General features: G+C 48.8%; 1 protein-coding gene across 1 annotated transcript in view; it reads left to right on the top strand.

Annotated features, from left to right (window-relative positions):
* ccdc102a (coiled-coil domain containing 102A) overlaps nucleotides 1-20,252 on the top strand; it is a 199,565-nt gene extending 179,313 nt beyond the window's left edge. The window contains exon 10 of the mRNA XM_063066583.1: nucleotides 18,775-20,252. Within this exon, the coding sequence (XP_062922653.1) occupies nucleotides 18,775-18,895 (121 nt within the window). The 3' untranslated portion in view covers nucleotides 18,896-20,252. The remainder of the gene's footprint in view (nucleotides 1-18,774) is intronic.
* Nucleotides 20,253-21,357: the final 1,105 nt, after the last annotated feature.

The following is a 21,357-nucleotide window of genomic DNA, read 5'->3' as shown; positions in this document are numbered from 1 at the left end:
CCCTGGGGAGTGCCAGTGTTCAGCGTCATGGAACTAGAGACATTTGGACTGACTGTATTAAGAAACCCAGACCAAGTTACAGAGGGAGCATTGAGACCCAGCAAGGGCAGTTTCCCCATCATTTTCTGGGGTATGATAGTATTAAACGCTGAACTGAAACCTATAAACAGCAACTTGGCATATTAGAACTATTTTCCAGGATAGATACTGTGTGTGTGTCCGTTCAGAAATTGGATGGCAGAGGAGAAGAAGCTGTTCCTGAATCTTTGAGCGTCTTCAGGCTCCTGTACCTCCTTCCTGACGGTAGCAATGAGAAGAGGCATGTTCTGGGTGATGGCGTTCCGAATGATGGACGCCACCTTTCTGAGGTATCAGTCCTTGAAGAAGTCCTGGATGCTCGGGGGTCTAGTGCCCATGATGGAGCTGAGATCACAGCCTTTTGTAGCTTCTTTCGATCCTGTGCAGTTGACTCCCCCATACCAGACTGGAACGCAGCCAGATAGGATGCTAGCGTTCTCTCCATGCTACATCTGTGTATATTTGTGAGTACCTGAGTGAAGTTGTTCCCTTTGGTTCAAGAGCCTAATGGTTGAGGGGTAGGGACTGTTCCTGAACCTGGTGGTGTGAGTCCTGAGGCTCCTGTACCACCTTCTTAATGGAAGCAGCGAGAAAAGAGGAGGTGCTTGGTGGTGGGAGTCTCTGATGATGGATGCTGCTTTTCTGCAGCAATGTTTCATGTAGATTTGCTCAGTGGCTGGGAGGGCTCTACGCGTGATGGACTGGGCTGTACCTACTGCTTTTTGTAGGATTGTCTGTTCAAGGGCATTGGTGTTTCTATACCAGGCTGTGATGCAGCCAGTCAATACACTCTCCACTACATATCTATAGAAGTTTATTAAAGTGTTAGATGTCATGCCAAATCTCTGCGAACTCTGAAGGAACTAGAAGCAAAGAACTAGATGAAACAGAACACGTTGATGAAGGTAGAGATGTGGACGCAGTGTATATGGATTTCAGTAAGGCATCTGATAAGGTTCCCCATGCTAGGCTCATTCAGACAGTAATGAGGCAAGGGATGAGAAGACCTTGCTTTGTGGATCCGGAATTGGCTTGCCCACAGAAGGCAAAGGGTGGTTGTGGATGGGTCATATTCTGCATGGAGGACAGTGACCAGTGGTGTTCCACAGGGATCTGTCCTGGGACCCCTCCTCTTTATGGTTTTTATAAATTACTTGGATAAGTAAGTTTGCTGATGACACAAAAGTTGGGGGCGGGTGTTATGGATAGTCTGAAGGGTTGTTAGAGGTTACAACGGGACATTGATCTGATGCAGAACTGCGCTGAGAAGTGGCAGATGGAGTTCAACCCAGATAAGTGTGGTGGTTCATTTCAGCAGGTCAAATTTGAAGACAGAATATAATATTAATGGCAGTGTGGAGGATCAGAGAGATCTTGGGGTCCGTGTCCATAGGACTCTCAAAGCTGCTGCACAGGTTGACAGTGTTGCTAAGAAGGCGTATGGTGAGTTGGCATTCATCAACCGGGGGACTGAGTTCAAGAGCCGTGAGGTAATGTTACAGCTATATAGGACCTTGGTCAGACCGCACTTGGGTACTGTGCTCAGTTCTGGTCACCTCACTACAGGAAGGATGTGGATACTATAGAGAGAGTGCAGTGGAGATTTATGAGGATGTTACCTGAAATGGAGAGCATACCTTATGAGAATAGGTTGAGTGAGCTTGGCCTTTTCTCCTTAGAGCAGCGGATGATGCGAGGTGACCTGAAAGAAGTTTATAGGATAGTGAGAGGCATTGATTGTGTGCGTAGTCAGAGGCTTTTTCCCAGGACTAAAATGGCTAACATGAGGGGGCATAGTTTTAAGGTGCTTGGAAGTAGGTACAAGGAAAATGTCAGAGGTAAATTTTTCACACAGAAAGTGGTGGGTGTGTGGAATGCACTGCCAGCGAAGGTGGTTGAGGTGGATACAATAGGATCTTTTAAGAGCCTTTTAGATAGGTACATGGACCTTAGAAAAATAGAGGGCTATGTGGTAGGGAAATTCTGGGTAGTTTCTGGAGTAGATTACATGGTCGGCACACAGCTGCTGCAGATTTCTGTGTTCCTATGGAAACATTGCCATGCTTTCTTCATATTGCACTTGTGTGCTGGGCCCAGGGCAGGTCCTGCGAAGTGATACACCGAGGAATTTAAAGTTGCTGAACCTCTCCACCTCTGATCCTTTGGCTCATGGACCTCTGAATTCCCACCATCACCTTGTTTAAACTGTTCTCTTTTTTCATTTTTCTTCTCTCTCTTTTTGTCTGCCTCCATCTATAATTCACCTGCCTATCTCCCAGCTCCACCTGACTCATCTCATCTACCTTGCACTGCCTTCATCTTACATCCCTCCTCAGCCCACCAGACACTCTGGAGTCTTCTTTTCACTACTCTCCTTCACCCTTTTATACCAGCCATCTCCCTACTTCCCCTCCACCCTCAGTCCTGATGCAGCATTTCAATCCAAAAGCTCAACAATTCTTCCCCCCAGCAGATATTTCTTGGCTCATGCAGTTCCTCCAGCAGATTGTTTGTATAGCCAAATTTATCACCAATTTTCATCATTGTTGAGATCCTAAACTGAGTGTCATTACAAAATCTACCTTCTATTAGACCCAACTATTGACAGTATATCACACTGTCCCTTCATAGAACTGCCAGAGACACAGGATTTCCAGGCAGTATGGACAACAAAACTTTCTCTCAGGTTTCTTTCCAAGGCTGGAGAGTGAGGGACAGGTGAGGAGAGCGAGGGAGAGGTGAGGAGAGCGAGGGAGGGGTGCGGAGAGCGAGGGAGGGGTGCGGAGAGTGAGGGAGAGGTGAGGAGAGCGAGGGAGAGGTGAGGAGAGCGAGGGAGGGGTGCGGAGAGCGAGGGAGGGGTGCGGAGAGCGAGGGAGAGGTGTGGAGAGCGAGGGAGGGGTGAGGAGAGCGAGGGAGGAGTGAGGAGTGCGAGGGAGAGGTGAGGAGAGCGAGGGAGGGGTGTGGAGAGCGAGGGACGGGTGAGGAGAGCAAGGGGGTGCGGAGAGTGAGGGGGGGTGCGGAGAGTGAGGGGGGGTGCGGAGAGTGAGGGAGGGGTGTGGAGAGCGAGGGAGGGGTGTGGAGAGCGAGGGAGGGGTGAGGAGAGCGAGGGAGGAGTGAGGAGAGCGAGGGAGAGGTGAGGAGAGCGAGGGAGAGGTGAGGAGAGCGAGGAAAAGGTGTGGAGAGCGAGGGAGGGGTGAGGAGAGCGAGGGAGGAGTGAGGAGAGCGAGGGAGAGGTGAGGAGAGCGAGGGAGGGGTGTGGAGAGCGAGGGACGGGTGAGGAGAGCAAGGGGGTGCGGAGAGTGAGGGAGGGGTGTGGAGAGCGAGGGAGAGGTGAGGAGAGCGAGGGACAGGTGTGGAGAGCGAGGGAGGGGTGAGGAGAGCGAAGGAGGAGTGAGGATAGCGAAGGAGGGATGTGGAGAGCGAGGGAGGGATGTGGAGAGTGAGGGCTGTAGAGAGCGAGGGACCGGTGTGGAGAGAGAGGGTGGGGTGTGGAGAGCGAGGGAGGGGTGTGGAGAGCGAAGGAGGGGTGTGGAGAGCGAGGGTGGGGTGTGGAGAGCGAGGGTGGGGTGTGGACAGCGAGGGAGGGGTGTGGACAGCGAGGGAGGGGTGAGAAGAGTGAGGGAGGGGTGCGGAGAGCGAGGGAGGGGTGAGAGCGAGGGAGGGGTGAGGAGAGCGAGGGAGGGGTGCGGAGAGCGAGGGAGGGGTGCGGAGAGCGAGGGAGAGGTGAGGAGAGCGAGGGAGAGGTGAGGAGAGCGAGGGAGAGGTGAGGAGAGCGAGGGAGAGGTGAGGAGAGCGAGGGACAGGTGTGGAGAACGAGGGAGAGGTGAGGAGAGCGAGGGAGGGGTGTGGAGAGCGAGGGAGAGGTGAGGAGAGCGAGGGACAGGTGTGGAGAACGAGGGAGAGGTGAGGAGAGCGAGGGAAAGGTGTGGAGAGCGAGGGAGGGGTGAGGAGAGCGAGGGAGGGGTGAGGAGAGCGAGGGAGGAGTGAGGAGAGCGAGGGAGAGGTGAGGAGAGCGAGGGAGGGGTGTGGAGAGCGAGGGACGGGTGAGGAGAGCAAGGGGGTGCGGAGAGCGAGGGAGGGGTGTGGAGAGCGAGGGAGAGGTGAGGAGAGCGAGGGAGAGGTGAGGAGAGCGAGGGACAGGTGTGGAGAGCGAGGGAGGGGTGAGGAGAGCGAGGGAGGAGTGAGGATAGCGAAGGAGGGATGTGGAGAGCGAGGGAGGGATGTGGAGAGTGAGGGCTGTAGAGAGCGAGGGACCGGTGTGGAGAGAGAGGGTGGGGTGTGGAGAGCGAGGGAGGGCTGTGGAGAGCGAGGGAGGGCTGTGGAGAGCAAAGGAGGGGTGTGGAGAGCGAGGGTGGGGTGTGGACAGCGAGGGAGGGGTGAGAAGAGCGAGGGAGGGGTGCGGAGAGCGAGGGAGGGGTGCGGAGAGCGAGGGAGGGGTGAGAGTGAGGGAGAGGTGAGGAGAGCGAGGGACACGTGTGGAGAGCGAGGGAGAGGTGTGGAGAGCGAGGGAGGGGTGAGGAGAGCGAGGGAGGGGTGTGGAGAGCGAGGGACGGGTGAGGAGAGTGAGGGACGGGTGAGGAGAGTGAGGGAGAGGTGAGGATAGCGAGGGAGGGATGTGGAGAGCGAGGGAGGGCTGTGGAGAGCGAGGGAGGGCTGTAGAGAGCGAGGGACCAGTGTGGAGAGAGAGGGTGGGGTGTGGAGAGCGAGGGAGGGGTGTGGAGAGCGAGGGAGGGGTGTGGAGAGCGAGGGAGGGGTGAGAAGAGTGAGGGTGGGGTGTGGAGAGCAAGGGAGGGGTGTGGCGAGCGAGGGAGGGGTGAGAAGAGCGAGGGTGGGGTGCGGAGAGCGAGGGAGGGGTGCGGAGAGCGAGGGAGGGGTGCGAAGAGTGAGGGAGGGGTGAGGAAAGCGAGGGAGGGATGAGGGAGGGGTGTGAAGAGCGAGGGAGGGGTGAGGAGAGCGAGGGTGGAGTGTGGAGAGCGAGGGAGGGGTGAGGAGAGCGAGAGAGTGTTGTGGAGAGCGAGGGAGGGGTGTGGAGAGCGAGGGATGGGTGTGGAGAGCGAGGGAGGGGTGAGGAGAGCGAGGGAGGGGTTGGAGAGCGAGGGATGGGTGTGGAGAGCGAGTGAGGGGCGAGGAGAGCGAGGGAGGGGTTGGAGAGCGAGGGATGGGTGTGGAGAGCGAGTGAGGGGCGAGGAGAGCGAGGGAGAGGGGTGGAGAGTGAGGGAGGGGTGATGAGAGCGAGAGAGTGTTGTGGAGAGCGAGGGAGGCATGTGGAGAGCGAGGGAGGGGTGAGGCGAGCGAGGGAGGGGTTGGAGAGCGAGGGAGGGGTGAGAAGAGCGAGTGAGGGATGAGGAGAGCGAGGGATGGGTGTGAAGAGCGAGTGAGGGGCGAGGAGAGCGAGGGAGAGGGGTGGAGAGTGAGGGAGGGGTGATGAGAGCGAGGGAGGAGTGAGGATAGCGAAGGAGGGATGTGGAGAGCGAGGGAGGGATGTGGAGAGTGAGGGCTGTAGAGAGCGAGGGACCGGTGTGGAGAGAGAGGGTGGGGTGTGGAGAGCGAGGGAGGGCTGTGGAGAGCGAAGGAGGGGTGTGGAGAGCGAGGGTGGGGTGTGGACAGCGAGGGAGGGGTGAGAAGAGCGAGGGAGGGGTGCGGAGAGCGAGGGAGGGGTGAGGAGAGCGAGAGAGTGTTGTGGAGAGCGAGGGAGGGGTGAGGAGAGCGAGAGAGTGTTGTGGAGAGCGAGGGAGGCGTGTGGAGAGCGAGGGAGGGGTGTGGAGAGCAAGGGAGGGGTGAGGCGAGCGAGGGTGGGTTGTGGAGAGCGAGGCAGGGGTGTGGAGAGTGAGGGGGTGTGAGGGAGAGCGAGGGAGGGGTGAGGCGAGCGAGAGAGTGTTGTGGAGAGCGAGGGAGGGGTGAGGCGAGCGAGGGAGGGGTGAGGCGAGCGAGGGAGGGGTGTGGAGAGCGAGGGAGGGGTGAGGAGAGCGAGGGAGAGGTGTGGAGAGCGAGGGAGGGGTGAGGAGAGCGAGGGAGGGGTTTGGAGAGCGAGGGAGGGGTGTGGAGAGCAAGGGAGAGGTGTGGAGAGCGAGGGGGGGTGAGGCGAGCGAGGGAGGCGTGTGGAGAGCGAGGGAGGGGTGTGGAGAGCAAGGGAGGGGTGAGGCGAGCGAGGGTGGGTTGTGGAGAGCGAGGCAGGGGTGTGGAGAGTGAGGGGGTGTGAGGGAGAGCGAGGGAGGGGTGAGGCGAGCGAGAGAGTGTTGTGGAGAGCGAGGGAGGGGTGAGGCGAGCGAGGGAGGGGTGTGGAGAGCGAGGGAGGGGTGAGGAGAGCGAGGGAGAGGTGTGGAGAGCGAGGGAGGGGTGAGGAGAGCGAGGGAGGGGTGTGGAGAGCGAGGGAGGGGTGAGGCGAGCGAGGGAGGGGTGTGGAGAGCGAGGGAGGGGTGAGGAGAGCGAGGGAGAGGTGTGGAGAGCGAGGGAGGGGTGAGGAGAGCGAGAGAGTGTTGTGGAGAGCGAGGGAGGGGTGAGGCGAGCGAGGGAGGGGTGTGGAGAGCGAGGGAGGGGTGAGGCGAGCGAGGGAGGGGTGAGAAGAGCGAGGGAGGGGTTTGGAGAGCGAGGGAGGGGTGTGGAGAGCAATTTTCAGAGAGAAGAGTGAACAGACAGAGGGAGAAGGGGAGTAGTGGTGACTGCAGCAGGTTGGGAGTAAGGGGCAGGAGGGGATGTGGAGAGGTAGTACATGTTGGTCTGCAATCCTTTTGCCTTTATCAGTTTTAATTCCACATATATCCTGTGTGGCTCTGAGTTTATCATTAATGCCTTCTATTGTGAATGCATAATACACTTGAGATATAAACAATTAATCCAGGCTACAGACCAGCGGAATGCTTCATTAAGTGTTGTCTTTAAAATCAGAATCTGGTTTAATATCAGCAGCGTATGTTGTGACATTTATTAACTTTGTGGCAGCAGTACAATGCAATACATAAGAAAATTATGAATTACTGTAAGTATATATATATATATATATATAAACACACACACACATATACAGTAATAGTTAAATTAAATAGCTAGAGCAAAACCAGAAATGAGGAAGTAGTGTGGTAGTGTTCATGGGTTCGATGTATGTACAGAAATTGGATGGCAGAGGGAAAGATGTTGTTCCTGAATCACTGAGTGTGTGTTTTCAGGAGAAAGGGTACTCTAGATCAGTTAGTCTGACTGCAATGGTTGGGAAGATGTTGGAGTCGATTATTAAGAATGAGGTCTCTGGGTGCTTTGAGGCACATGATAAAATAGGCCTTAGTCAGCAAGGTTTCCTCAAGGGAAAATCTTGTCTGACAAATCTGTTGAAATTCTTTGAAGAAATAACAAGCAGGATAGACAAAAGAGAATCGGTTAATGTGGTGTATTTGGATTTTCAAAAGGCCTTAGACAAGGTGCCACACAAGACCTCCAGCTACAATAAGTCCCTTTGAGCACTGCTGTCTGTCTCCTGTGGTCAAGCCAATTCACCATTGATCCCATACATCTTAGTCTTCTGGATGATCCTTCCATGAGGGGCCTTGTCAAACACCTTACTAAAATCAATGTAGACAACATCCACAGCTCCACCTTCATGAATTGCCCTCAGCACCTCACCAAAAAATTTCAATTAAGACACGACCTGCTCCGTCTAAATCTGTGCTATCTTTCTCTGACCAGGCTGTAGTTTTCCACAATTCTCATAAATCCTATCCCTAAGAATTCCCTAAAAAGTTCTCTACTACTGACGTAAGACTTACTGGTCTATGGTTCCCTTATTAAATAATGGAAAAAAGGAGCAGTTGGTAGGCAGGCTCAAAGGTGTTAAGGTGGATAAGTCACTTGGACCAGATAGACTACATCCCAGAGTCCTGAGAGAGGTTGCTGAAGAGAAAACAGCTGCATTGGTCATGATCTTTCAAGAATGACTTGATTCTGGCGTGATCCCAGAGGGCTGGAAGATTGCAACTATCACTCCACTCTTTAAGAAAGGAGGAAGGCAAAAGGAGGGAAATTATAGGTCAGTTAGCCTAGCCTCAGTTGTTAGGGAAAGTGCTGGAGTCTGTTATTAAGGATGTGGTTTCAGGATACTTGGAGACTAATGATAAAATTAAGTCAAAGTCAGTATGGTTTCTGTAAAGGAACATCTTGCCTGACAAACCTGTTAAAGTGCTTTGAGGGATACAAGCAGGATGGAGAAAGGAGAGGTAGTGGATGTCATTTACTCAGATTTTCAGAAGGCATTTGATAAGGTGCCACACATGAGGCTGCTTAACAAGATAGAATTCTATGGCATTACAGGGCAGATACTGGCATGGATAGAGGAATGGCTGACAGGCAGGAGGCAGTGAGTGGGAATAAAGGGGGCCTTTTCTGGTTGGCTGCCAGTGACTAGTGGTGTTCCTCAGGGGTCAGTACTAGCGCTGCTATTTTTCATATTGTTATTGACTTGGATAATGGAATCGATGGCTTAGTGGCAAAGTTTGCAACAATACGAATATAGGTGGAGGGTAGGTTGTGCTGAGGAAGCAATGCGATTGCAGCAGGACTTAGACAATGGGCAAAAAAGTGACATATGGAATGGAGTGTTGGGAAATATATGATAATGCATTTTGGTAAACGGAACAATAGTGAAGACTATTATCTAAGTGGGGAGAAGGTTCAAGCAGCAGAGGTGCAAAAGGACTCAGGAGTCCTCATGCGTAGCACCTTTTAAAATTTTTTTTATTTATTGAGATGAAGTGCGGAACAGGCCCTTCACCCTTAGAGCCATGCAGCCCAGCAATCCCTCAATTCAGTCCTAGCCTAATCACGAGACAACTTACAGCCTACCAACCAGTACGTCTTTGGACTGTGGGAGGAAACTGGAGCTCCAGAGGAAACCCACATGGTCAGAGAGAGAACGTGCAAACTCTTTACAGGCAGTGGCAGGAATTGAACCCGTGTCGCCTGTACAGTAAAGCTTGTGCTAAGCATCATGCTACCATGTCACCTTATAGAGGATTTGAGTGATCTATGAATGTGGACCCCATGATCCCTCTGTTCCTGAACACTGCCAAGAATCCTTACATTAACCCTATATTCTGCCTTAAAATTTAACCTTCCAAAGTGAATCACTTCACACTTTTCTAGATTGAACTCCATCTGCCATTTCTCAGCCCTGCTCTGAATCCTGTCAATGAACCGTTGCAATCTCCAACATCCTTCCATGCGATCAACCACTCCACCACCAATTTAGAACTTTCAAAAGGGACAGGCTGAGATATAAAAGTGATGGGGGTTAGCTTTGCTAATCAGGAATAATTTTAAGCTATGGAAAGGAAGGACCCCCTCCCCCTCCCACTTTCAAATCTCTTACTAGCTCTTCTTTCAGTTAGTCCTGACGAAGAGTCTCGGCCCGAAACGTCGACTGTACCTCTTTGTAGAGATGCTGCCTGGCCTGCTGCGTTCACCAGCAACTTCTATGTGTGTTGCTTGAAATTGCAGCATCTGCAGATTTCCTCGTGTTGACATCATGGAGTGATTGTTTACTGAGTCAGCAGTGGTGGAAGTCAGAAGCAGGATGGGAGCAATCACTCTATTGGCCCTATTCTTTAGAGCCCCTCAATGGCAACAGAGATGATGACTATTCAGATAGGGAGGCAGATTTTGGAAAGGTACCAAAATAACTGGGTTGTTGTCATGGGGGACTTCATCTTCCCTTCTATTAATTGGAACCTCCTTAGTGCAAATGGTGTAGATGGGACAGAATGTGTCCGATTAGTCAAGTAGAGGTGTGACCATGCTGGATCCAGTGCTGGGCAATGAATCAGATCGAGTGTCAGTTCTCTCAGTGGGATGAGCATTTCAGAGACAGTGGCCACAACTCCCTATGGCCTTGGACAGGGTAGGAGCAGACACAATAGGAAAACGTTTAATTGGAGGAGGGTGAATTATAATATTTGGAGGCATAAATTAGGGAAAGATGCACTCAGGGAACTGCAAGTTGGAAATGTGGAAGATGTTATGAGAGTACTTGTATGGGATTTTCTATAGGTTTGTCCCATTGAGACAGGATGGTATGGTGAAAAACCCTGGTTGACAACAGATGTGGAATCTAGTCAAGAGGAAGACAGCCATACTTAAGGTTTAGGAAGAAATGGTCAGGCATTGTGCAGAGATACCTGTATTTAAAACATTCTTAGTGACAGGAGAGCTACCAGAGGATTGGAGGATAGCCAATATTGTTCCACTGTTTAAAAAAGGCTCTAAACAGAAACCAGGGAATTATAGACAGATGAGTCAAACATCAGTAGTGGGAAAGTTATTGGAAGGTATTCTGAGGGACCAGATATATAAGTATTTGGATAGACATGGACTGATAAAGAATAGTCAGCATGGTTTTGTTTGTGATAGGTCTTGTCCAACCAATCTTCTGGAGTTTATCAAGGAAGTTAGCAGGAAAATGGATGAAGGCAAGGCAGTGGGTATTATCTACATTGACTTTAGTAAGGTATTTGACAAGGTCTCACATGGGAGGCTGGTCAGGAAGGATCAGTCGCTTGGCATTCAGGATGAGGTGGTAAATTGAATTAGACCTTGACTTTGTGGGAGAAGCCAGAGAATGATCGTAGAGGGTAGCCTCTCTGAGTGGAAGCCTGTGACTATTGGTGTGCGGCAGGGATCGGTGCTGGGTTCTTTGCTGTTTGTCATCTACGTCAGTGATCTGGATGATGATGTGGGTAACTGGATCAGCAGATTTGCAGGTGACACCAGTACTGGGGGTGCAGTGGACAGCGAGGAAGGCTATTGTGGCTTGCAGAGGGGTCTGCATCAGCTGGAAAAATCAGCTGAAACAGATACATAATTTGTTGAAAGGGATGTCACAGGTAGATATGGTCATAAAGAAAGCTTTTGGCACATTGACCTTCATAAATCAATATGTTGAGTACAGAAGATGGGATGTTATGTTGAAGTTGTATAAGACATTATTGAGACCTAATTAGGAGTATTTTGTGATGTTTTGTTCACCTACCTACAGGAAAGATGTAAACAAGGTTGAGAGAGTGCAAAGAAAAATTTACAAGGATGTTGCCAGGTCTCGAGATTTAATCGAGGTATGCAAAATTATGAGTAGTATAGATAGGGTTAATGCAAGCAGGCTTTTTCCACTGAGTTTTGGTGGCATTATAACCAGAGAACATTGCTTAAGAATGAAAGGTGAGATGTTTAAGGGGAACATAAGGGGAAACTTCTTCACTCAGAGGGCTGTGAGAGTGTGGATTGAACTGCCAGCACAAGTGGTGCATGCAAGCTCGATTTCAATGTTTAAGGTAAGTTTGGATAGGTACATGGATTGTAGGGATATGGAGGGCAAAGCTCCCAGCGCAGGTCATTTGGTGTAAGCAGTTTAAATGGTTTTCGGCATGGACTAGATAGGCTGAAGGGCCTGTTTCTGTGTTGTACTTCTCTATAACTCTCTGAGAGCTCTAAAGAGTTGCAAGTCTAGCCAGGAAGGAACTTAAGAATGGACTTAAGAGAGCTGGAAGGAGACATGAGAAGGCCTTGGCGATTATGGTAAAGGAAAACATCAAGGCGTTCTACAAGTATGTGAAAACCCTGTTAGTCAGCAACAAAGGTCACTGTATCACCCTTGTCACATATCTCAGATCTATTGATTTATGCCACAATGAATATTACAAGTAGTATTTAGTGCCCTAAAATTAACTACCAACAATGTTTCCTGACCATTGCTTTCTCAGCTTGACCGATGATGAATATAACTGTACCTCATGATCCAAGAAAACAAGATTAATTCTCACCACCATACTGATCTCTATATTAATTTGTGCTACGTTGCCCCTTTTACCTTTTTTCCTGACTTTTCTAAATATTAAATGTCCTTATATATTTCACCCCAGCTGTAGTTACACTGTAGTTGTGTTTCTGTACTGTAAATAGATTATACCTTTTTCCTTCTGTTTAAATCATTTACTAGCTACTTTTAATTTTGTTTTAACATCTTTCTGTACATGGTCTCCATTTGCCTTTTTACTTGGCTTTTGCCGTCTAGTTATATTTATTTTGTAACTTCCCCTTCTTGCCTTGTCTCTCTTCTTCTGAAGAATCTGAGATTTCCCATCCCCTAGTTCAAACCCATCCTGATAGCCATGGCAAACCTTACAGTAATGATACTGGTCCCAACCCTACTGAGGTGTGAGCAGTCTGATCTGTACAGGTCCCACCTGCTCAAGAAACGTTTTCCGGTTCCTTAGAAGTCCAGACGCTGCGCTGCTGCATCACCTCTTCAGCTAAAGCCCTTGCTGCCTATGCTTCTTCATACTTGTTAATATGTGCACTGGCAGTCATCCTAAAAATACCACCTATTGAGTCCTGGTTCCCTGGATCCTTGAGCTCTGCCTACAGGATCTGAACCCTTCTTAGAAACAGGGATTACTAGTGGAGGAGGCTGTTTTCTCCTTCAGTCCTACTCTGCCACCTACATGATCACAGTCGCATTATTGCAGGCCCCTGTTCCTCCTTCCTTCAATATTCCGTGACTTGACTTGGCCCCAGCTGTCTTCCGTGAACGAGAATTCCACAACCATTTTTACTGTTACTTGGGTGAAGAACTATCTTCTTGGGATCTCCTGTCCCTGACTGAAACTCTCCTCTCACCAAAACATTCTCTCTGGAGAGCTGTTCCCTCTTCTGGGATATCACAAAACGAGGTCTAAGGAGAAGGGTTGGTGGTGGGACTAAGGCAGTGGGAAATCTCTCCATGTAGATGCTCAGTCTCTGAGAGTGGTTAAGGCTGGGTTCCATGATTTTCATCATGCTGCGGAACTGGACATCAAAGGGGAGATGAGGCTCGTGGTCTACATGTTGATCTTGCTGAATATGGAGCTACTTGTCTGCTCATGCTTCTTCCTTTGCTACCAATGCATGCGGACATTCGTGACTGTCCTGATGAGCCTGAGATCTGCAATAGAGAGGTGTCGATGAGCTGGAAATCATTACCTCCTGCTACCATGTTTGCTTATACTGTTTAGTCACTTTCTCATTCACAGTGCAACCTTGTGCATGGTCATAACTGGATCTGAATCTGACAACTTGCTTGCTGACAAATGTGCTGTGGGTTCCCTAGGAAGGCTACACAGACACAAGACAACCTGTGCCGTAAAGTAAAAGATGCTGGAAATATTCATTAGGACAGGGAAGAGAAGCTGCTAAATTATCAGGTTTAAGAGCTTCATCACAACCAAATCTCTAGCATCTGCAGTGCTTTTTATTTTCAGCATCTTGTGGTATCCTACTTCACCAGGTCCTATCACACTGATCTGTTGATCCAGGAATTAATCTGCTAAACTACAGGAAATGCATGCCATGAATACTCAGGCAGAGAACGTGAATGGGGAGGAGAGAGTCTAATTCCCAGTGCATGGTGTGAGGAGGATCCCCATGTTTACCACGTGTGTGAGAATTGGAAGTAATTTATTTTAGTCACGTACTGAGATACAGAGAAAAGTTTGTCTTGCATACTGTTCATTCAGGTCAGATCATTACACATTGCATTCAGCTAGTACAAGGTAAAACTAACAGAATGCAGAATAAAGTGCAACAACTACAGAGAAAATTCAGTGCAGGTAGACGATAAGGTGCAACATCATAACGAGATAGATTGTGCAGTCATCTTATCACTCTAAGGAACCAGTCAGCAGTCTTAAACCAGCAGGGTAGAAGCTCCAAAGATAACACCACAACATGCTGACTCATTGCAAACTGCGTGTCTGAAGATTCCCTCATTACCTTGATCACTGAGCTAACAAAGCCTTTGAGACTGATATTAATTCCCTTTTCCATAGCTAGCTGCCCTGATGGGTTCACTTTCAGCATTGATCAGTTTTGTGATAGTCCCTGCTGTATCTCCGGAAGTGCTTGAGCTTTCTGTGCCCCTGTGCTTAAGGGAATGAATGTGAGTAACAGTTTGAGTGCTGTATGAGCCATTTAATGGGCAGTCCTGTATGATCATCCTGTTCTTTCAGGACATGATGCTTCATGTCCTGCACTGAACACGTACAGGGGACCGGTCATTGGTCATGGGCTTCAACACCCTTTAGGAGCTCAGTGATGTCTAAACATATGGTATTAACATTGCAAAATGAATGTTGGCATAATTCCTGGAGCCTGAGCAGAAGCTGTGCAGGAGATTGCAGGCCCTAAGAGGTTTAAAATGTGCAAAAACAGAAATACTGTATGTTTAAAAAAAAGTGAGGTAGTGTCCAAAGCTTCAATGTCCATTTGGGAATCAGATGGCAGAGGAGAAGAAGCTGTTCCTGAATCGCTGAGTGTGTGCCTTCAGGCTTCTGTACCTCCTACCTGATGGTAACAGAGAGAAAAGGACATGTCCTGAGTGCTAGAGGTCTTTAATAATGGACGCTGCCTTTCTGAGACACCGCTTCCTAAAGATGTCCTTTGTAGGCTAGTGCCCAAGATGGAGCTGACTAGATTTACAACCTTCTGCAGCTTCTTTCGGTCCTGTGCAGTAGCCCCTCCATACCAGATAGTGATGCAGCCTGTCAGAATGCTCTCCACGGTACATCTGTAGTAGTTTTTGAGTGTATTTGTTGACATGCCAAATCTCTTCAAATTCCTAACAAAGTATAGCTGCTGTCTTGCCTTCTTTATGACTACATCGATATGTTGGGACCAGGTGAGATCCTCAGAGATCTTGACACCCAGGAACTTGAAGCTGCTCACTCTCTCCACTTCTGATCCCTCTATGAGGATTAGTATGTGTTCCTTCATCTTACCCTTCCTGAAGTCCACAATCAGCTCTTTCGTCTTACTGACGTTGAGTGCCAGGTTGTTGCTGTGACACCATTCCACTAGTTGGCACATCTCACTCCTGTACGTCCTCTTGTCACCAGCTGAGATTCTACCTACATTGGTTGTATCGTCAGCAAATTTGTAGATGGTATTTGAGCTATGCCTAGACGCACAGTCATGGGTATACAGAGAGTAGAGCAGTGGGCTAAGCACACACCCCTGAGGTGTGCCAGTGTTGATTGTCAGCAAAGAGGATATGTTATCACCAATCCGCACAGACTGTGGTCTTCCGGTTAGGAAGTCGAGAATCCAATTGCAGAGAGAGGTACAGAGGCCCAGGTTCTGCAACGTATCAATCAGGATTGTGGGAACGATGGTATCAAATGCTGAGCTATTGTCAATGAACAGCATCCTGACGTAGGTGTTTGTGTTGTCCAGGTGGTCTCAAGCCTTGTGAAGAGCCATTGAGATTGCGTCTGCCGTTGACCTATTGTGGCATTAAGCAAATTGCGATGGGTCCAGGTCCTTGCTGAGGCAGGAATAATGTCCAGTCATAACCAACCTCTCAAAGCATTTCATCACTGTAGATGTGAGTGCTACTGGGCGATAATCATTAAAGCAGCTCACATTATTCTTCTTAGGCACTGGTATAATTGTTGCCTTTTTGAAGCAAGTGGGAACTTCCACAGCTGTAGTTGTGTTCTCCCTTTCAAAGCGTGCACAGAAGGTGTTGAGTTCATCTGATAGTGAGGCATCGCTGCCATTCATACAGTTGGGTTTCACTTTGTGGGAAATAATGTGTTGCAGACCACATTTTGACTCAGACTCGCTATCACAGCCATATATCCTTTCTGGTACAGGCCTGGGTTGCCAGACATGAATGTCACAGTTCTCACCTTCAGCAGACGACGCACCTCCTGGTTCATCCACGGCTTTTGGTTTGGTTTAAGCAGCGATAGTTCGTTTAAACGCTTTAAGGCATCTTTGTTGACTGTATTGACCTTGGAAGTAGTTGTACTTTTTAGCTGTAACAGGCTGAAATGGGAATACTTAATCGTATCCATAGTGAGTACTGCGGCTATTCAGGTCACGCCTAGACGCCCTGGAAGGCGCTGGATACAACCCCAAGATTTGTTTCCTTGCGAGCATGCAGAGTAAAACCAAGAAACACAATAGAATCAGTGAAAGACCACCCCCTACAGGATGGGCAAACAACAAACTGCACAAATATGAGAGAAAAAAATGAATAATAATAATAAAGAAAGAAGGAATAAATATTGAGAACAGGAGGAGTCATAGAAGACTACAGCACAAAAACAGGCCCCTCTGCACATCTAGTCTGTGCCAAGCTATTTAAAACTGCCTAGTCCTATCGACTTGTACCCAGGCCATAGCCATTCATACCCTTCCCGTCCATGTACCTATTCTAACCTCTCTTAAATGTTGAAATCAAAATCGCATCCACCACTTGTGCTGGCAGTTCGTTCCACACTCTCACCACCCTCTCTAAGTGAAATTTCCCTTCACGTTCCCCTTAAACATTTCACCTTTCACTCCTAACCCCTTGACCTAGTTGCACTCTCACCCAACTTCAGTGGAAAAACAACAGGAATTCTGCAGATGCTGGAAATTCAAGCAACATACATCAAAGTTGCTGGTGAACGCAGCAGGCCAGGCAGCTGCCTGGCCTGCTGCGTTCACCAGCAACTTTGATGTTCAGTGGAAAAAGCCTGCTTGCATTTACTCTATCTGCAGTGTCACAATTTTGTATACCTCTATCAGATCTCCCTTCAATCTTCTGCATTCAATGGAATAAAATATTCAATCTTTCCTTAAAATTCAGGTCCTCCAATCCTGGCAACATCCTTGTAAATTTTCTCTGTACTCTTTCAATCTTAGTTACATCTTTCCTACAGGTAGTTGACCAAAACTGCGCACAATATTCCAAATTAGACCTCACCAATGTCTTCTACAATTTCAGCATATCATCCCAACTCCTGTATTGAATACTTTGATCTATAAAGACCAATGTGCCAAAAGCTTTCTTTATGACCCTGTATGCCTGTGACAGCACTTGTAATGAATTATGGACCTCTATTCCCAGATCCCTTTGTTTTACCGCACTCCTCAGAGCCCCACCGTTCACTGTGTAAAACCTACGCTGATTGGTCCTGCAAAGTGCAACACCTCACACTTGTATGTATTAAGTTTCATCTGCCATTTTTCAGCCTGTTTTCCCAGCTGGTCGGGATTCAGCTGCAAGCTTTCATGGTTTTCCTCTCTATTCGCTGCACCCCCAATGTTGGTGTCGTTGGCAAATTTGCTGATCCAGTTAACTACATTATTAACCAGGTTGTTGGTATAGACGACAACAGCAGCACTGATCCCTGAACATACCTCAAAATGAGATTCCTTAAATGTTTTATCTTTACCTTTTATTCCGACAGACACAAGGTTTGTACTCTCAAAATTTCACTTTTGAAGGCCTCCCACTTACCAAGTATACCTTTGCCAGGAAACAGCCTGTCCCAATCCACACTTACCAGATCCTTTCTGATAACATCAAAATTGGCGTTTCTTCAATTTAGAATGTCAACCCAAGGACCAGGCGTAACCTGTTGCGTAATTACTTTGAAGATGCAAAGTGTTCCCCTACACAGTCTTCTGTCACCCACCCTGTTTCACTCCCTAATAAGAGATAAAGTATCGCACTCTCTCTTGGGTCTTTTATGTAACAATTATGGAAACTTTCCTAAGCACATTTGACAAACTCTATCCCATCAAGTTCTTTTACAGTATGGGAGTCCCAGTCAATTTCGGGAAAGTTAAAGTCACCTACTACCACAACTTTCTGCTTCTCGCAACAGTCTGTGATCTCTCTACAAATGTGTTCCTATAAATCCTGTGGACTATTGTGTGGTCTATATTATAGCTTCATGAACATGGTCATACCTTTCTTATTCCTTAGTTCCACACACGAAGCCTCACTCGACAAGTTTTATTGTCTGTTCTAACTGAACACTGCTATGACATTTTCCCTGACTGGTAGCACCATCCCTCCCGCTGTATCACATCTAAAACAATGGAACCCCAGAATTCCTTCCCCTCTTGCAACCATCTCATTAATATCTGCAATATCATAATTCCATGTGTTGATTTGTGTCCTGAGCTCATCTGCCTTTTTTAAAAATACTCCTTACATTGAAATAATGCAATTTATCCCATTAGTCCCACCACGCTCAACCTTTTGATTCCTGACTTTATCTGTGCTCTTAACATCTGTCTCCACAGCCTCACCACTATCTGTTCTGACACTCTGGTTCCCACCCCCCTGCAACTCCAGTTTAACCCACCCCTGTGCAGTGGTCAGCAGCAGCAAGCCTAGTCTGCGAGTCCGTAGATTGTGGGAACAATTCACTGATGAGGCGAGAGAAGTTATCCCCTCAGGTTCAACATCCTGATGGTTGAGGTTTAAGGTTAAGAGGAGAAAGGTTTAAAGGGGACCTGAGGGGCTTTTTTTTTCTACTCAGAGGGTGGTGGGTACATGGAACAAGCTGCTGGAGGAAAATGGTAAAGATGGGTACAGTCACCAAGTTTAAAACACATTTGGATGGATACATTGATATGAAAGGTATCCATGGCTCTAATCTTCTTCAGCCACATCTAATTTCATTTATTTGTTTGGATCTAGTTGTATTACATGAACGATGTGAGCCTGTAAAAGCCCACATTACTGTCATCGGTGATCTACTGTCTGACTGTAATGCACTCTGATATTTCAGTGTTCAAGTTGAATTGATGTCCGGTACACACTGAGGAGGCGGAATCGATGCGTGTTGGTGTACTGTTCAGTTCAGTCTTCAGCAGTGATTTTTTCTCTCTGTCATGCAGGTTACGGAGACAGCAGACCGTCTTTGGGAAAAGGAGCTCTTGTTTTGGCCCAGATGAGCCCAGTGAGACCGGCAGTGACTTTGATGATGACCCTGAGCTATTGCAGTTACAGATTCCTTAAGCAGCAGTGGCAAAGTTGGTGTACAGGAGGGAGCGTCACTGTACTGTCATTCTTGCAAGTCACAGGCCAAGACTGGCATCAGGATCTGGCACGGCTGTCTGTTACCTGGCTGAACATCCTGGAACGTAGCATTGGAGAAACTTCCCTTTGTATAAGCATAACTGTCACCTACTTCTATAATGGACTTTGTATTCTTTCCAAGATATTTATACAAACAACTGCCCACTGTAAACTATATTTACAGTACATGAATTTTCTATTATAAACCTGATTACTGAGGGAATGAGGGGGAATATTTATGTGATTCCTTTCACTGTTTCAGCTGCATAATGAGCTGTAATTGTACCTCCAGCTCTGAATCCTGTGAGATCAACAGATTAACGGCTGACCACCAGTCTTCTCAGTCACTGAAATGCTGAGAATGTGATCATAGGTAAGTTCTGTTCCAGAATTCAGTTCCTTAAAGAGGAGTGGGTACATGTTCAACGGCAACATTAAGTAGAGAGTTCAATAACTACCATAGATGGTGAGAAAAATCAACAGGATAAATGCCCAGGTCTCAATGAAATATATTCCAACCCTGTTAAAGGAAACAATGCTTATTATGGCAGTGAAACTAGTGCTCTCTTTAAGACGGTACCCTTCAGAGAGCCTCTTGTGGAATGTAATCAATTGGAGTGGTGCCTGAGGACCTGATCCATCATCTGCACAACTGGTCAATTGGACATCTGTATTGGAAGGGAAACTGTGAGGGCTCTGTGAAAGTTGGGACCCATAGAATCATCCCAGTCAGAGTGGGGTTTTGTGGAACCCGATCACAGTTGAAGTGGGGTCCATACAATCAGACCCCAATGAGTGTGCAGTTCTGTGGAACCGAATCCCGATCTATGAGAGTACCAGGTCCTGTGGAACACATCCCAGGCATAGCTAGGTGGTGTGCAACAGGGTCCTGGGGAAAGCAGGGACCTGTGCAACAAATCCCGGGCAGAGCAGGGTTCTGTGGAACAAGATCCCAGGGAGAGTAGAGATCCATGCAACAAGATCGCGGGGAGAGCAGGGTCCTGTGCAACAAATCCGGGGGAGAGAGGGGTCCTGTGGAACACATCCCAGGCAGAGCCGGGACCTGTGGAACACGATCCCGGGGAGAGCAGATTCCTGTGGAACATGATCCCAGAGAGAGCAGGGACCTGTGCAACACGATCCCGGGGAGAGCAGATTCCTGTGCAACACGATCCCAGAGAGAGCAGGTTCCTGTGGAACATCAAGCAACACACATCAAAGTTGCTGGTGAACACAGCAGGTCAGGCAGCATCTCTAGGAAGAGGTACAGTCGACGTTTCAGGCCAAGACCCTTCGTCAGGACTAACTGAAGGAAGAGTTAGTAAGAGATTTGAAAGTGGGAGGGGGAGGGAGAGATCCAAAATGATGAGAAGACAGGAGGGGGAGGGATGGAGCCAAGAGCTGGACAGGTGATTGGCAAAGGGGATATGAGAGGATCATGGGACAGGAGGTCCAGGGAGAAAGACAACGGCGGGGGGGGGGACCCAGAGGATGGGCAAGGGGTATATTCAGAGGGACAGAGGGAGAAAAAGGAGAGTGAGAGAAAGAATGTGTGTATAGAAATCAATAACGGATGGGGTACGAGGGGGAGGTGGGACATTAGCGGAAGTTAGAGAAGTCGATGTTCATGCCATCAGGTTGGAGGCTACCCAGATGGAATATAAGGTGTTGTTCCTCCAACCTGAGTGTGGCTTCATCTTTACAGTAGAGGAGGCCGTGGATAGACATGTCAGAATGGGAATGGGATGTGGAATTAAAATGTGTGGCCACTGGGAGATCCTGCTTTCTCCGGCGGACAGAGCATAGGTGTTCAGCAAAGCGGTCTCCCAGTCTGCGTCGGGTCTCGCCAATATATAGAAGGCCACATGAAGGCCAATGTGGAACATGATCCCAGGGACAGCGGATTCCTGTGGAACACGATCCCAGAGAGAGTGGGGTCCAGTGAAACACAATGCCGGGGAGAGCAGGGTCCTGTAGAACATCATCCCAGGCAGAGCGGAGTCCTGTGCAATAAGATCCCAGGGAGAGTGGGGCCCTGTGGAAGACATCCTGGGGAGTGTGGGGTCCTGTGGAACATGATCCAGGGGAGAGCAGGGTCCTGTGGAACACACACTGGGAAGAGCGGTGCTTTGTACAACACATCCCGGGGAGAGCGGGATCCTGTAGACCCTGATCCTTGCGAGAGTGGGGTCCCATGGAACACATCTTGGGCAGAGCTGGGTCCAGTGAAACACTATCCCGGGGAGAGTGGTATCCTGTGGAACATGATCCTGGGGAGACTGGTATCCTGCGGAACACATCCTGATAAGAGCGGAGTCTTGTAGAACAAGATCCCACAGAGAGCAGGGAGCTGTGCAGCACAATCCTGGGTGGGTGGTGTCCTGTTTAGCAGGGACAGCGGA

Source organism: Mobula hypostoma, chromosome 14, assembly GCF_963921235.1.
Source record: "Mobula hypostoma chromosome 14, sMobHyp1.1, whole genome shotgun sequence".
In the NCBI taxonomy this organism is placed as follows: Eukaryota; Metazoa; Chordata; class Chondrichthyes; order Myliobatiformes; family Myliobatidae; genus Mobula; species Mobula hypostoma.
This window is presented reverse-complemented; position numbering and strand designations above follow the sequence as displayed.